Genomic DNA, 16,650 nt, shown 5'->3' with positions numbered 1-16,650 from the left:
CTGGGCATGGCCCCAATATTGACATTGGTGGGGCCACGCCCACTTCAACCGCACACGCTACTGCACCCTGCCCACCCGAAGTTCACTTGCAGGAACACTAGCTGCAATGACTTTTCCATTATTAAACAGAGTATTTTATATGTTTAAGCAATTAAAGTTTGTGGCCCTTTGAGTGTGACTTCCCAATGTGGCCCTCGGTCTAGAATGGTTGTGCACCTTTGCTTTAGATCACACTTTGTAGAAGTCAATGAACATATGTGAATTTTATTATATACTTTTTTTTTTTTTTCATGTGTCTCATAAGAACCGCTATAATTTTAGGGGTGCATGGTTTGCACATGGCAGTTCATACACTAGGCCAAAGTATGTGGACACCCTTCTCTTCCAGTGGTGCCAAATCCTATTGCTACAGCATACAATGAAATTTTAGAGCAGGGGTAGGCAACCTTGGAACTAGATACACAAGGTGGTGCTCAAGGATGTTTAGAGTGGCAACTACATGGTTAGTCCCTCTCCTACTACAGTATGTGTGCTGCCCCCTCCTACTCCTCTTTCCCTCACAAAAAAAAAAAAAAAAACACAACTTTCTTGGACTGCTAGGCCTTCTCCGAAACAAATAACCCCAGTGTGGCCTGCATACCCAGCAAAGCCTGTACCTCTGGTGAGTGATCCCTACCAGAGTCAGTCCTGCTCACAGTCTCTTTACTGTACAAAATCTTAGGGTAAGATTTATCAAAGCTTGGAGAGAAATAAAGTGGAGAGAGAAAGTACCAACCAATCAGCTTCTGTCATTTTTCCAGGCTGTTTTTGAGGAATGACAGTTCGGAACAGATTAGTTGGCGTTTTATCTCTCTCCAAGCTTTGATTAATCTCCACCCTTGTCTTCAACTCCAGACTAGAACTAGAAAACTAGCATCAAATAGGAAGGACAGGGAAGCCACTAACATTTTTTAGTACCCATATATTACGGTAATTTTGTAAATGTTGGAATGGTGGTGGCATACCAAAAAGTTTTCGGGCTTGTAATGTTGAACATCTGGCGCCAAAAGAGATAATCATTGTCTAGTCAGGTTCTAGATAATTTTGTTCCTCCAACTTTGTAGCAGTGGTATGGGGAAGGTACATTGCCGTTTCAGCAAGACAATGCAGCTGTGCACACAGATAGGGCCATCAAAAAATAATGTGCCAAGTATGGTAGGGAAAAACATAACTGGCCTGCAGAGAGCCCTGACCTCAATCCCATCAACCGTCAGAACGCCAACTGTGAGCTAAAACTTGCATGACATCAATGCCTGATCTCACAAGGGGGAGATATATCAGCCCTTCTACAGAGAAAGAGTAGAGAAGTTGCCCACAGCAACAAATCAGCTTCATTTACATAGCTCAGTGATGGGCAATAGGCAGCCCTCCTAGCCCTCACTTGTGGCCCCCAGCCCCATCCTGCTTTATTGTCAAATTTGTTTACTATAGTTTTTAAAGTCTGCTTTAAAAGGCCTGTTGATATGTTATTTCACAAAGGTGTCTTTCATTGATTAAATGTAACTGGCTACCAAGACTAAAGAGAATGTGCAGCCCTTTTGAGTGTTAGAGGGCTGTCCTATGGAGCCCCCGAGGAGGATCAGGTTGCATAGTGATCTAGCACCCTCTATGAAATGTCAGAACCACCTGTGTTTTGCACAGGAGCCCGCCACTGGAACTGCAAAACAAGTATAATACTGTGCATGGGACCTCTAATCACTTGGAACCAGTCACTATGGACACCAGCGATGCAGTGCCAGGGGTTGTAATTAGTAGATCACTTGGTCCAGTCATAAGATTGTGTTTATCATTGCCATAATGGCTGTAATGTGTCCATCCCTGCAGTAGAAAGTAATGGCTGACAGGACTTTGTCACATTCTAGCTCCCTGGGTAATAAAATGCAGCTATGACTTCCGAAAAACGTGTTTTCCTGGATTTATCGTTATGCCAGAGAAAAAGCATATCTGTTCTGCCAACTACAACTAATTTAAGTGTAGAGTCAAAACAATACATAGCAACAAACATATGAAAAGTGCACAATCTACCAAATGTGTGCTATGGCTTGCAGTAAGCATGTTACATGCAGTAGCATTGATGGTTATTTATTGACAGAATGGTTCTGTAAACCAGGCACATTTTTGCAATCAGCATATACTTTCACTTGATCCTTAACAGAGTTGAAGTCCAAAGAATAATGGTAAATCCCGTGTTTACTACTTTAGTTCAATGTCTACTCTGCTATTCCCCCCTCCCAAACAGATGCTATGTACTTACAATCAAGGTCCACTGCTCCCAGATAATAAGAAAAAACACTCAATCCAGTTACACTGGGGCTAGCCAGCTGTGGCTGCTATAAAATGACTTTTAGGCAGGAGATGTGCAGATACATATACACAGCTGTAAGGTACAGAACCAACAAAATTGGGCTATAAAATCAACAGAGCATGGCATGTCTCCTAAGAGATCATAATAAAGCTATTTCCAGCCACTTACCAGAACACACAACACTATACCAATGCTGTTGTGCATACCACTTGTGTATTATGAATATTATTAACCCTACGCCCAAGTGTAGAATGCATGAAGATTTATGATAGGAAATCATAACTAAAACGGCCTTAATTACATTGACTAATGATGGAAGTCTTAAAGATCAAACATATAACCCTTATTAATTCACTGAAAAGGGTATTGAGTTTACCACTTATAGGTTATATTGTACAGTCTTTTCTGAGTAATAAGGGGAAACTGTACCCACTGTAAAATCGAGACTGTTTTTTTTCCAGTATACAATTAAACAAATATGCTTGCAGACATGGGTTTTCATCTTTACTTGCACATAAAATAAGAATACATTCTCTGAAACAGATATTTTGTAAAAATGGTCAGTGCTTAATGAAGGCTGTAGGTAGTGCTTAAAGCAATGGTCTCCAACCAGTAGCTTGCGGTCTTAATTTTGGTAGGTCACCTAGCTGCAGTACTGCCGAGCAAACTAGGAGAAAGTGACTTATGTATGCTCCCCCGTGGTGTCGACGCCATGGGTGGAGCCACAGTGAAGCATGTCCGGTGATTGCAGCAGCTGTGCTTCCACTCACGGCATCTACACTATGGCAAAGCGAGCGACTCCCGCCCAGCCCTGCCTATACAGTATCTTTTGCTCTTCTACTGCACAGACCTCCTTGGAGCAGGTAATTAACAGTGAAATGTGCCTGTGCTTAAATTTTAATTACAAAAAGTACAACAGTATCACTATAATAATTAAATGTATTGTTGTTTTTCTAGGAAACATTTTTTTTTAAATTTTCCTTAAATGACCTTCAATTGTTCGGTTATTAGCCAGATTTTTTTCTCTACAATTTTAGTAGCGCTTTAGTAGCTCACGCCTCAACTAAGGTTGGCGACCACTGGCTTACAGTATTACATCTGCTCAGCTGGACATGGGGAATTTCTGATAGAGGAACTATATGAATTCCTATGTAAAACTCACTCTTAAATGACATGTAATTTCACAGTGAACCCTGGATGTACCAAAGAAACGTTGGACACTTTAGGATTTACAATGAACAAAGCTGAAGACTAAAGCTGGGTACACACTGTACGCTGTGTACCCAGCGATGCGATCAAGGATCCGACGGCCGATATATCGGACGGACCCCACAAACGGACCGATCCGATGCCCAACCGCCCGATATGCCAGCCCTCCCCCGCATAGACCAGCATGGGATCATTCGTAGATACTCCAGATCTCTTGAGCATGCAGAAAGATCTGGAGAAGCGATGGATGACCCTACAGAAGCGCGCAGCGGACGATGTCATGCCCACACACGGAACTATATAGCTGCGATATTGTTCCAATCCGTCGTATCATCAGTTATATAGCTCCATGTGTGGGGGCCATAAGCGTGTTTGTTATATACGGATCAATTAATCTTTGCAACCAATTTGCACTTAATGTGGTTCAACGCACCTTGGCCGCTTCTAAAGATGCTATGTGTAGCAGCCTTATTATCATTATTTATATGGTGCCACAAGTGTTCCACAGCGCCTTACAAAGTACACAAACAAGAAAAACAGTGACTTACAGTAAAATACAATGCAGGACAAGGACATGGTTTATACAAATTGCTGCATAAGCGATCAAACCAGTCAGGTGCCAGGCACCTGCAATGTGATGGATTCGTGAGCGGTGCGGCCGACTGTCTCTGCCTTCCCAAGTACATCCTCCTGCATCAGTACAGTCTGATGCTGAGAATGAAAAGTTAGGACGTCGTAACATCTCATACACAGGCTAGGATGGGAACAGCAACCTGCAAGAGGAGCAAACATGCTCTTCCCAGGCCAGCCTGAGCCGAGCCCCAGCAGCAATCAGACAACAAGAAAAGAAGGAGGAGAGGAAGAACAGGTAAGTGAAAAAAAAGAAGAGGACACGAGATCACTGAACGCATACACACATACCGTATAAGGGAAAAGGTGGAGGTGGTCTTGTTGGGGAAAAAAAAAAAGAAAAAAATCATAAAATACATATATATTGTAAGGAGTGTGGGGAAAGGCAGAAATGCAATAAATATGTAAGTGATGTAGTGGGGCCTGGAATACAAAATCCTAAAATATATAAAGGGTGGGGGGGGGGGGGGGGGGGGAGTTCCAGAGGAAGGGAGCAGTACTGGCAGTATCTTGGAGGCTGGAGTGGGAGGAAGTAATCAGTTGGCAGGGGAGACGGCATGCATTTGTTAAGCGAAGTGGGCGGGTGAAAGTGTGAAGGAAGATGAGGTCAGAGATGTAAGTGGGAGAAGACTGGTTGGGGCCTTTGTAAGCAAGTGTGAGAACCTTGAATTGTGTTCTGAAGGGGAATGGGAGCCAGTGTAGGGCTTGTAGGAGAGGGGAGGCAAAGTTAGGGACAGATGTACTAAGCTCTGAAAAGTGATAAATTGGAGAGTGATACACCACCAGCCAATCAGCTGCTGTCATTTTTCAAACACAGCCTGTAACATGACAGTTGGGAGCTGAGTGGCTGGCAGTTTATACCGCTCCACTTTATCACTTTTCAGCGCTTAATACATCTGCCCCTTACTTAGACTGTTTGGAGAGGAAGATGAGATGAGAAGCAGCATTGAGGACAGACTGGAGTGGAGCGAGGCAGGAGACAGGGAGGAAGTTGCAGTAGTCCAATCGGGAAATGAAGCTTTATAGAAACAAAGGTCATTTCTGCTTTTAGACAGGCTTATTTTTGCTTATTTGCAAATACATACTATTCTTAATATTGATCGTACATATTTTAATTTATTTATTTCTAGGGGGCAAAAACACAGTATTTGGATTGAAATTGATATAAGGTACTAAAAATGGGCTTAAGCGATAGTCTTAAATATTAAAATACGGCCATATATTATGTAAAGATGTTTGGCTATTGGCATTATTTACACCTATAAACACGCAAGGTGGTTAGCATTGCTGCTAAAGCCTTGATTTAGACTCCCGACCAGGGCATTAATGCACGAAAATTGTATGACCTGCTCATTCTCCAGTTTCCGCCTGCAGTCCAAAGACATACCAGCAGGTGAACTGGCTTCCTATGTAATTGGCCTTGCTGTGCGTTTGTGATAATGGAGTTTACATTACCAGCTCCTCTGATGCAGAAGCTTATCTGTAATCAGAAAAAAAGCCCTGCATAACACAGCAATGAATAAAAGGACATTCATGAAAGTAATAAACATACCCTGTAATAATGGGCCTCATATGGGAGGGGACATAAATAGGGGGTGCATGTATTATGCCATTTTAAACAGCTAATGCTGCAATTAATAATCAGACATGTGAATATAAAGTCAATTCACTACATTTCAGGGGCCATGTTTTACATGACTAAAATACTAACTCAACAATGTTCAATTAAAAAACTGCTGACACAGACATGCTTCATGTTTTAATAAAATGCATTGATGTGTATTGCTTTACATAACAGAGAAACTAGATAGACATATACCATTATAGAATACAAGGGCTCGTCAAGAAAGCAGACACTTCCCCAAGTGACAGTATGCATTTCACTGATGCTCTTGTACAAAAACTATATATGAGTTTTCCAAGAATCTGAAAATTCAGAGCATTAGGTGCAGATTAAAAATTAATGTTGCAAAGTTCTGCACGGATTGCAATGAAGGCAGGGACATCGGTGTAGTATGGAGGGTGAGATGCCTGCAGCAGGTGAACACATCTACAGATTCACATCTCAGAGCCCTGGCTACTTTCTGGCGGACAGTATACATGACAGCTGTGCTGTCCACAAGTCCCAGCAACTAGCTACTAACCCACTCTGCTACAAGCCGCCTGTGTCACTGCTGGAACGGCTGCGAGTGCACAGACACCGGGCCGACACTTACCTGGGCCAAGCGCCGTAAAGAGAAAGGCAGCATGTCCTGTGGCTGCAGCAGAGCACCTAGGATAGGGCCTCCCGCACGGTACTAGCTGTGATCGGATACAGGGAGACACGTGAAAGAGGCGTCTGCGCACTCGGGGCTGCCACGCTGCTGCCGCTGAGTCCTGGCAGCCGAGCACGCCGCGCATGCGCCTTATGCAGTGTTGTAGTGTGCGGGGCAGGAAGTTGCTGGCAGGTTGCTGTGCACTGTCTCTGCAAGGCTGTGTTACTACTCAATTACTGTCCCCAATATAACCCACACATACGCTTTCTTATTACTGTAATGAGGAAATAAGGTTTTGTTCGTCTCAGACATCGTGTATCCGTGCTGTGAGGGATGGGTACAATATATGCCCCATTTCACAGAGCTAGAGATTCCCTCATGCTGCTGATAATGGCAGAATTGAGTTTTGGACAATGGAATATGGACGGGATGTACTAAAGGGAAAATGTGGCCAAAATTGAATTGAGTCAATGGAATATGGACGGAATGTACTAAAGGGAAAATGTGGCCAAAAATCTGAAAAAATTTTTTGCCCGCATTCCCATATGCATCAAATTCTGGAATGCGTTACTTTCTGAAGCTTGGACCTGGCGGGCAACGCCATCTATAGATGCTGCCAATAGAAGCCTGTGGTCTTCTCTTCAAATTAGTCCCAGAGAGGAATCCAATCGAATCCCTCCCAGCATCCCCCTGCGGCACGCACGTCATACGACGCATGCACAGACGTACTTCTGGGGCATAGAGTCCCCTGGGGGAGATGTATGAAGCTCAGAAGCGGTATCAGCACATGTTATGTGCGCTGATGCTGCTTCTCCCCGATTTATGATCGGGGTTTGGGCGGTAAATGCCCCTGGCATTATCGGTGCTGCTATCTACAAGATAGGAGCGCCGTTAGCCTGGGCCATGTATGAACGGTCAGATCGCCTGACCATTCGGCCCGCTGTCGCAATCGACAGCTACAGCCTGGTGCTGCCCTATCCCCACAGCAGGGACAGCACTGTCCCTGCTGCGGCGGCTCCAGGCTGCACACGGGGATCTCGCGATACTTGCAAGATTCCGTGCATGCTCAGTGGAGCCGGCCGGGACTGACACACAGTGCATCAGCACTAGGCTGATGCGCTGTGATCTCTAGTGGGTAGCGCCGGTGGGGGGGAGTTAATGCTCCCGCCGATGAGATGTTCATACATCACATCGGTAGTGCTTCCACGTTAAGTGCCGCTGTAATACATCTACCCCTGTATGTGCGAAGGACACCTCTTTTAAGAATAGCTGTCCTTTGCCATTTTAGTTGTAAATTTTGGTACATATCAGCTTTATTAAAGCAGGTATGTACCCGATAAATGGCGGAATGTACCACATCCAAAATGCAATGTGTAGTAATCTCGCGCTAAGGCCCATATTCAATTAGCCGCGAAAAGTTGGAATCCGCGAAAATGTATCGCCGACTGCGACTTTTCGCCAGGCGGAAACTTATCTCTGTATTGAACACTTTCGCGTACACTAAAACGCAATGCAATGTAATAGGCAAAAAAGATTCGCCTCTGAATAGCTGAAGAAAAAAAGTGCAAAATCGCTATTTTGGGGTGCAAAGGTGGGGAAACCACTCAGCACTCTTTAGACAGACCCCAAAAGGATAACTGCGTTTAAAAAAAAGTTAAAAAAATTGAGGAACACCCCAAAAAAGCACTTTGAAAATGGGGGGCGAAAAAGTGCAAAGGGGGGGGTACAAACTTAAAAACTAGCGAAATAGACTTTTGGGGGGTTTGCAAGTATGGGTGAAGTGTTTTTTTTATTGCAGGTGTTTGCTGAAGGTGCGTTTTTAACGTTTATTATAACTTCCTCAGAAGACTGTGGGCCTGATTCCGAGCCACTCGTAAGCGGCCGCTCGTTCGTTCCGAGCGATGTTTGCCCAACTGCGCATGCGTACGGATCGTAATACGCATGTGCGAACCAGTCAGTGCGGCCGAAAATCGTTTTCGCTAAATAGCGAATGCCTGCTATTTTGAGTGACATGAGGAGGCGTATGTGGGTGGTAACATGGGAAGGTGCTTGAAAACGGGGAGTGGAGATCCGAACGCCGGCGTGCTTAAAGGTCAAAACGGGCGTTTTATGGGTGTGCATAATTAATACAGCAGTGTCATTGACCACGTCACTGGGTTATTTTCTAGTCAGAATTGCTCGCAAGATTGCGGTAGGAAAAACCAACCCCAAGAATAGCGAGTAGTTCATACGCTGGTCGATGTACTCAATTAATCTAATAAATAGCGGACATGACGTAGGATGCGAGCGGCCAGGGGGCGTAGTTTTCCAAAAAACGACCGCAAGTTTTGTTCACTCGTTCAGACCTAGAGGCGTGAACAGACCGCAAAGAGCGAACGGTTCATTTGAATAGCCAACCCTTTTTACTGAACGAACGACCGCAAATAGTGTCCGGCTCTGAATGAGGTCCAGTGTTTGGTCTGAGAAAGCCGCTGATTTTAGTGTGACAACAATAAACTAAAGGTATATCCAGCCACTACACCATCAGCCTACTTGGAGAAAAAGGCTAGAGGATATATATATTTTCTAAAGATTCATGGTAAAGCTGTGGACCAATAACCTATTGAGTCTCCTTTCCGGACTGCAGTGTGGGGATCTTGGCAGCGGATAAAGTGGAGAGTGGTGAATTAGAGTCACATAAATCCCCATTCAGAAACTACACTGAGGAGGATTTGGACAGTGAAGTAAAGAAGGGGTAATCTTACATCACAAGGACGGTCCATGAACAGTGTTCAAATGAGCATGCTTGAATATATAATGGACTGATAGCCTCTAACATACCTAAATTGGACTTATCTACTAACCTTGTTAAGTTGGACTGAGACCACTAACCTATAGAGAAGAGGCAATAACTGAGAATATTGCCACTAACAATAACTGAGAATACTAACATTAACAATAATTAGTAAGAGACTGTGGCTGGATCGCTTATTGATGGATATATAATGATCTAATAGAGATGTTAGCTATATATTTGTAACCGTTTTTATATATATATATATATGTGTTTTTATTACTAAAGTGATGCATATTTTTATGTAAATTGTCTATTTATGGGAAATACCAAGTCATATCAATAAATAAAAAAAATTCTGGTATCACAAAATTAAAAATGTGGTGAAATTTACTATTATTATTTGAGCAACGCTTCTTCATACAATTTTTTTTATCCCAGAAATGAATAGGATTGGTACTTGCAAGATCACATGATCAAACCAAGATGGCTGCGCCCATGGACAGGAGAAGCCCTCATGGATACAGCGGAGCAGCACTATAGTAGGTGAGTGAGAACCACTGGGTAGTGGGACTGGACGCTAGACTCTGTGGCAGTGTTAAACTGTTCCACGTGGCAGATGCCGCTCACAGCTGCGGAGAAAGCGGTCATGCAGGAGAGTGCTCCGGAATCTGGATAGGTGGAGCGGCGCTGACCGGGACCTTTGTTGCGGCCTGACGGTCCGGGTCCTGACACAAGGTTAATCATCATGTTTATAGTTCTTTCAGTAGCATTGTCATATGCCGGTGGCAGCATTTCAAGAAGCTTTCCAAGGTGGTCCATATAGTGCTTGTTGACATTATGACTGTTGACAAGCAAACCACATACCCCTATGTGGGGTAAAATAGTCATACAGGGGTAACCTGCACATGCAGGTGTGATAACACTGGAAATGCAGCGGTTGAAGATGTACACAACTAATTAAAAGAAGAAACACCAGGGGTGGGAGTGTAATTGCCTGCACATATGTAAAAGTTGCCACCGTATGTGTTGTATGACATGTTGGCAATTTATGTTTTTCTGCCTGAAACTTTCCCTTTATTAAATGTTTTTTTCTTTAGCAATGTAGTAGTAAACTATGGCCCTGATTCAGAGCCGGACGCTCTGACCAGAGCGCTCGCTCTGAATCAGGGCCCACCTCCATAAATATGGAGCGTCCTCCTGGACGCTCGTATAGCTGTGGGTTACCACCCACAGCCTATACGAGCGTGCAGGATGATGGTCGCGATGGTCTTGACCATCGCGACCATCGCCACCGCGAGCAGAAGCCTGCGGTTGAGTTTCTCAACCGCAAGGCCAGGAGTGATTTTGGCTCTATCAGAGCCAAAATCACTCCCACTGACATCACTAGTGATGTCAGTGGGGCCGGCTTCTGACGGTAGACGTTCCCTTGGGAACGCCTCCGTCTGGCAGGCACGCCAACCAAAGGGGGCGTGCTGTCAATCAACATCGACAGCACGCCCCCTTTGATCAGACACTGCGAGCGAAGGAAAGTCCTTCGCTCGTCGCGTCTCGCGCATGCGCATGACGGAGCTCCCTCCGTCGTGCGCATGCGCAGTGCAGACCATCGACCCACTTGCGAGCGGACAGCCGCTCGCGAGTGGGTCTGAATCAGGCCCTATGTTTTGTTATATTTTAGATGCCCTGAATGAAAGCCTCTATACCCTTGACCATCAGCTTTAGCAGTTGACATTAAAGCGGTATTGTCATGATGACTGGTGGTGGTAGCAGCTGCAGCGCTAGTGCTTAGTTACTACTCTTGCTGTTCTATTGACTGATTGTCGCATTCTATATTGACACATTAATTTTTTATCACAAAAATTTAAAAAAAAAAAAAATTGTACCCACTGACTGAAACACTGTGCAGGTAGTATAAGCAGTGGCCCTTGACCTACTAACCATTAATGACTGATATATCACGGCCTGAATTTATCACAAAAAAATAAATATTTTTTGTTTTACCAAACAAAAGTTGCCCACGACTGCAACGCACTATGCAGTGGCACTTGACCTGCTGACTGTTACATATCACAGACACAGTACCATGACCTGATTTATCACAAAAATATATTTTTTTAACCAAAAAGAAAATGTGCCCACCGCGTGGTGGTCCTTCACCTACTGATTGTTACTGACTGTTATATATCACATTATCACAGTATCACGGCCTGAATTTATCACAAAAATATATATTTTTTTTACAAAAACAAATGTGCCTACCGACTCTGAAACACTGCGCGGTGGCCCTTGATCTACTGACCACTACTGACTGTTATATCAGACACAGTATCACGGCCTGAAGTTACTGTACTTTAAGTTTTTACTTTTTAGCACCAAATTGTTTTTTTTAAGCCACACACAACAATATTAATTATATTAAATTATGTTCCTGTCCTGCACTATGAAAACAAACAAACAAACAAACAAACAAATAATGATTTGCTGGCTGCCTATTGAACAAACTAGCTTGGCCAGATTTACATAGGGGACTGTCCCTGTAGGTGACACTGCCCATCAAAAACAGTGTAATTACACCTGTCCTACTCCTGACTTTCACTGTCACTAACTGTCACTAGCTAACTAATCTACCCTCCTTCCCCTCCTATGGCCCTGTGACAAATGACGCAGAATCACCGTGGGAGGGACTTATATCAGATTTAAAATGTGTGAGATCTGACGCCGGTAAGATGATATCGTGCCTCGTTTTCTGATCCGAAAGTTATGCTGAGATCTGCAGGTAATTATCTATCTATCTATAGGGTTGGGGGAAAGGTGCTTTGGGCCCGTGTTCACTTGAATAGGTTAGACTACATGGCAGTCTGTGCACAGGGCACACAATGCCTGATTCAGCAAGGAACGCAGTTGCAAATCCGAATACAATCCTGCGATTGTTTCGTCCTGTATGCATTGTAGAGCGTGTGCGCGAACCGGCCGCTGCAATCGGGACTGCGTTCACAGTGACTACGCAGACCCAAGTGCCTTTGGTGGAAGGTGACGGGGGGTGGTCTGCGAAACGCGGGTGTCCTGGTGCGTTCGGATGCCGTTGCAGGATCATGCATAAATTAGCCACTGCGATGCCAGATGAGAACTCATAGCATGCGTGGAAGTTAGCAATTTCTGAGAAAGGTCAGAGCTTGTGCAAGTGTGCTTGAGGTTGCGATGGTACTCGATTGTACCGATGGTTTTGCAGTCTTGCTAAACATTACGGATGTGTGCTAAGTTAAGTGGGCGTCCTTGTGTAGTGTTATGACAGGATAGCGATCGCAATGAATTAGCATACTATCGGTTGGTGTGAGTGGTGGGTGAAGGCGCTGTTAACTGCGCTAGTGCATACATGCATCTATGTGAACAATTATCCAGACACTCAGATATTTTAAAAATATGATATTTAATTACAACAATGGTAATAAATATAAATAAGAAATATACAGCAATGAAAAACTTTCACAAGGTAATAAATTAGTATAAGAAAATGACATACGAGTATATCTTGTGGATGCAGAGTAATATGGCACTGCTCATATGTTAGGTACCTTGACAAAAATATTGTTGCAACAATGAAAAATGAGGGAACAATGGCAAGATGGAATATTTTGATGAGTATTGTACTTTACTATTTGAGAAAAAAAGATATAAAAATATCAGTGAGTAGCTAGGGCTTCATTCAGAGGCGGCCGTACGGTCTACGACCGCACGGCCGCCTCGTTGTTTGTCCACTGCGCATGCGCACGAGGGGCCAGCTCCTTCGTGCGCATGCGTGAGACCCGCTACGACCGACAGCGCCGGTCGTAGCGGGTCTCTTTCCAAAAGGGGCGAGTTGTCGATGTTGATTGACAGCTCCCCCCGTTTGGAAGGCGGGCCAGGGGGTGGCAGCCCAAACGGAGGCGTTCCCATGGGAAGTTTCTGAGCAACCGCTTGCATCCTCCGACCGCCTCTGAATGAGGGCCCTAGTCTCTAGTCCCATTCACCAAATAATTTCATTGTAGCTCTATATGATCCAGAAGTTTTGAGACTATATTACTTTGATACAATATAATAACCTAATTGGCAACAGTGTCTCAGTACTGCACTCTGTGTATAGCAATCAGTTTATAACTGTGATGCCCACACCATTATCTGCTAGTATAGGGCCTGGTTCATTAGCGATCGATTGTTGTGTTCTGCGCATATGTATGCATTGCAGTGCGTGTGCGCGAAGACTCCACTGTGACTGTTACTATGATCACAGTGACTACGCAGACTTATCGCAGAGTGATTGACATGAAGTGACCATTGGGGGTGGTGACGGGGGGGTGGTTGGTGAAACGCAGGCATGCTAGTGCGTTTGAACGCAAATTACAGGGGCGTGCATAAATTACCCACTGCAATCCCATATGCAGCTTGGGTTTTCAATGCGTGAGATGAGGTCAACAATTCCTGCGTAAGGTCAGACCTGTGCAAGTGTGCGTGATGCTCCGATTGTGCTTGATGTTACTAATTGTTTCGCAGACTTGCTAAGTATTACGGATATGTGTAAGGTAAAGGGGGTGTCCTTATGTTAGGATGCGACCGCATTGCGATTGCAAACACTAGCATATTTTTGCAGTGAGACTGCGTCGGGATCGCAACTGCGATCGCAAAAGTGATCCTTACTGAATCAGGCACATAATCCAGACTCAACAAGTCTTTTGTAATTAGTGGTTCAGGCAATGATATGGTGGCATCCAAATATTTGTATAGTGTTGCTGGTCATGTGGGTCACTCCCCAACATGGCTTCTATACAAACCAATACAACTAGAATACCTCAAATAAAAAATGTTGGTAGAAGTGATTTCATTGTGGGCAAAGCCACGGGCACCAACTATATATGAGTATATGCCCCCATCAGCCATGACAACATTTTTTAATTGTGTAGGTCCTAGGTCCAATTGCCGCAAAAACAGCTCTGACCTGTCGAGGCATGAATTCCATAAGACCTCTGAAGATGTCCTGAGGTATCTGGCACTAAGGTTTTAGCAGCAGATTCTTTAAGTCCTGTAAGTTGCGAGGTGGGGCCTCCATGGGTCGGACTTGTTTTTCCAGAACATTCCACAGATGCTCAATCATTGAGATCTGGGAAATTTGAAGGGCCTTGAACTTTTTGTCATGTTTTTCAAACCATTCCTGAACACTTTTTGCATGTGGCTGGGCACATTATCCTGCTGAAAGAGGCCACTGCCATCAGGGAATAAGGCTTGTACTTGGTCTGCAACAATGTTTAGGTAGGTGATACATGTCAAAGTAACATCCACATGAATGCCAGGTGTCCAAGAAAGGAGACAATATGGTGGAACAATAGATAGTTCCTAAAGCATATAGAAGAATGGTGTTAGACCTGGTTCATGGTCCTATAACTACAGGTCACCTAGGCTTCTGACATAATTTTACAGCAGTTTCCCTGTATAGAGGTCCATGAAGATGTGTCTGAATACTGTGCATCCTCCCAGGCCACATTATAGAAGTCCGCTTATCCCACTGCCTGTTTTTGAGGTCGCGTTTGAGAGATTAGCTATGGATCTGATTGGATCTCTATTAAAGTCTGCTCATGGTCACCAGTATATTTTAGTTGTAGTGGACTACTCTACCAGATACCCGGAAGTAATACATCAACTAATACAATTGCTAGGGAACTAGTACATGTCTTTAGCAGAGTGGGAATACCTAAGGAAATCCTGACAGATCAGGGTACCCCATTTATGTCAAGAATCATGAAAGAGTTGTGCTGCTTGTTTATGGTTACTCATCTAAGGACCTCCTTGTATCACCCTTAGACTGATGAGTTAGTGGAGAGGTTTGACAAAACTATAAAGAATATGCTAAAGAAATGGTATATAAAAATGGGAAAGAATGGGACTATTTATTACCATATTTATTACTGGCCATTAGAGAAGTTACACAATTCTCCACAGGGTTCTTGCCTTTTGATTTGGTGTAAGGGAGACACCCAAAGGGATTGTTGGATATTGCAAAAGAGACATGGGAGGGGCAACCCAGTGCTTATAAGATGGATATTGAGCATGTTTCTCAGATGCAGGAAAGAATAGCTGCAGTGGTGCCTATAGTGAGACAGCACTTGGAACAGGCCTAACAGGTATAACAAAGGGTATACAATTGTAATACCCAATTATGCATCTTTACTCCTGGGACAGACAGTTCAAAAGGAAAGTCAGCTTTTTCTGCACCAATACATGATTTTGACATTTGGGGTACATGGAGCATCTAACTCCTTTCAGGGGATGATGGATACAATTCTTAGGCATCATAGACATGATGCCGCTGCTTATTGGCAGTCTCACTTTTTGGACTCTATCAACATGATGGAGGATTTACAGTCAACCCCAAAAAAAGTGTTGTTTAGGGATGGAAGATGTGAAGTATCTTGGATGAATGAAAATGTATTAGACATTGAAACATTGACTGCAGTGACGCTGATTGGAAGTACTTTTCTGTATGGAATGATTATAAGTAAATGTTAATAAGTAAATAATACCACATGTGATTATAAGTAAATGTTAATAAGTAAATAATACCACATGTGATTATAAGTAAATGTTAATAAGTAAATAATAATAAATGGGTACATGCACATAGAGGTCATGACAATGTACTGTATCAATCCTGTCCAACAAAGGCTATAAACTAGTACACTTCAAATGTCGAGTACTAGAAAGAGACATTTGTTTGATCACAAAAACATTATTAGTATAAAAATAAACAGTGAAAACTTACGTATAAGATGAAAGGAACACTCACGTCTCACCACTACTGTCTTCAGCTTAGTCACTTTATTATGGCATTTTAGATAAGTACTTGGCTGCTATTTTTATGCTATTCATGTCTTCTATGGCAAAATAAATACTTCTGCTATTACTTGACATATAAAGTGTGTTGGTCTATCTAGACTTTTGTTGGATTGGAATGCAACATATGTATATATGTGTGTATCCATATATAATGGGTGTAAGTAAATCTATGTGTCATTAAAGGGCATTTTTAAAATAAAAAAACACCTGTCACTTGCACCTGCAATGTATAAAACACCTCTCCCATCCATACAGCACCCCATATACCTGTCCCACCACTTTAAACCCATTTTCCAACACTTTTAAATTTTTCACCCCAAAAATTACATGTTATTATTGGCCAAATTAAGCTAATTAAAAAATATTTTTGCCTAATTAGTCATTAAGGAGGATGTCCCAGTGGTTTTGCACCAGGTGCCGAAATTTTTGGCCAAAAATAGGAGTTTTTCACAACTTATCATCTGTTCAGAGGTGGTGAAAAGAAATTTGCATTAATTCCTATACCACTTTCACATATGAGAAAACCACGGCTAATAGGATAGCACGATAACCATTATTGGAGAAAAGTTTTCTCCGGT

The 16,650-nt window shown here is 43.3% G+C and overlaps 1 protein-coding gene across 1 annotated transcript in view; it reads right to left on the bottom strand.

Moving 5' to 3' along the window:
• Positions 1–6,633, bottom strand: part of SHMT2 (serine hydroxymethyltransferase 2) — a 70,044-nt gene extending 63,411 nt beyond the window's left edge. The window contains exon 1 of the mRNA XM_088465883.1: positions 6,400–6,633. Within this exon, the coding sequence (XP_088322009.1) occupies positions 6,400–6,432 (33 nt within the window). The 5' untranslated portion in view covers positions 6,433–6,633. The remainder of the gene's footprint in view (positions 1–6,399) is intronic.
• Positions 6,634–16,650: the final 10,017 nt, after the last annotated feature.

Source organism: Taudactylus pleione, unplaced genomic scaffold (assembly GCF_031769625.1).
Source record: "Taudactylus pleione unplaced genomic scaffold, aTauple2 ptg000065l, whole genome shotgun sequence".
NCBI lineage: Eukaryota > Metazoa > Chordata > Amphibia > Anura > Myobatrachidae > Taudactylus > Taudactylus pleione.
This window is presented reverse-complemented; position numbering and strand designations above follow the sequence as displayed.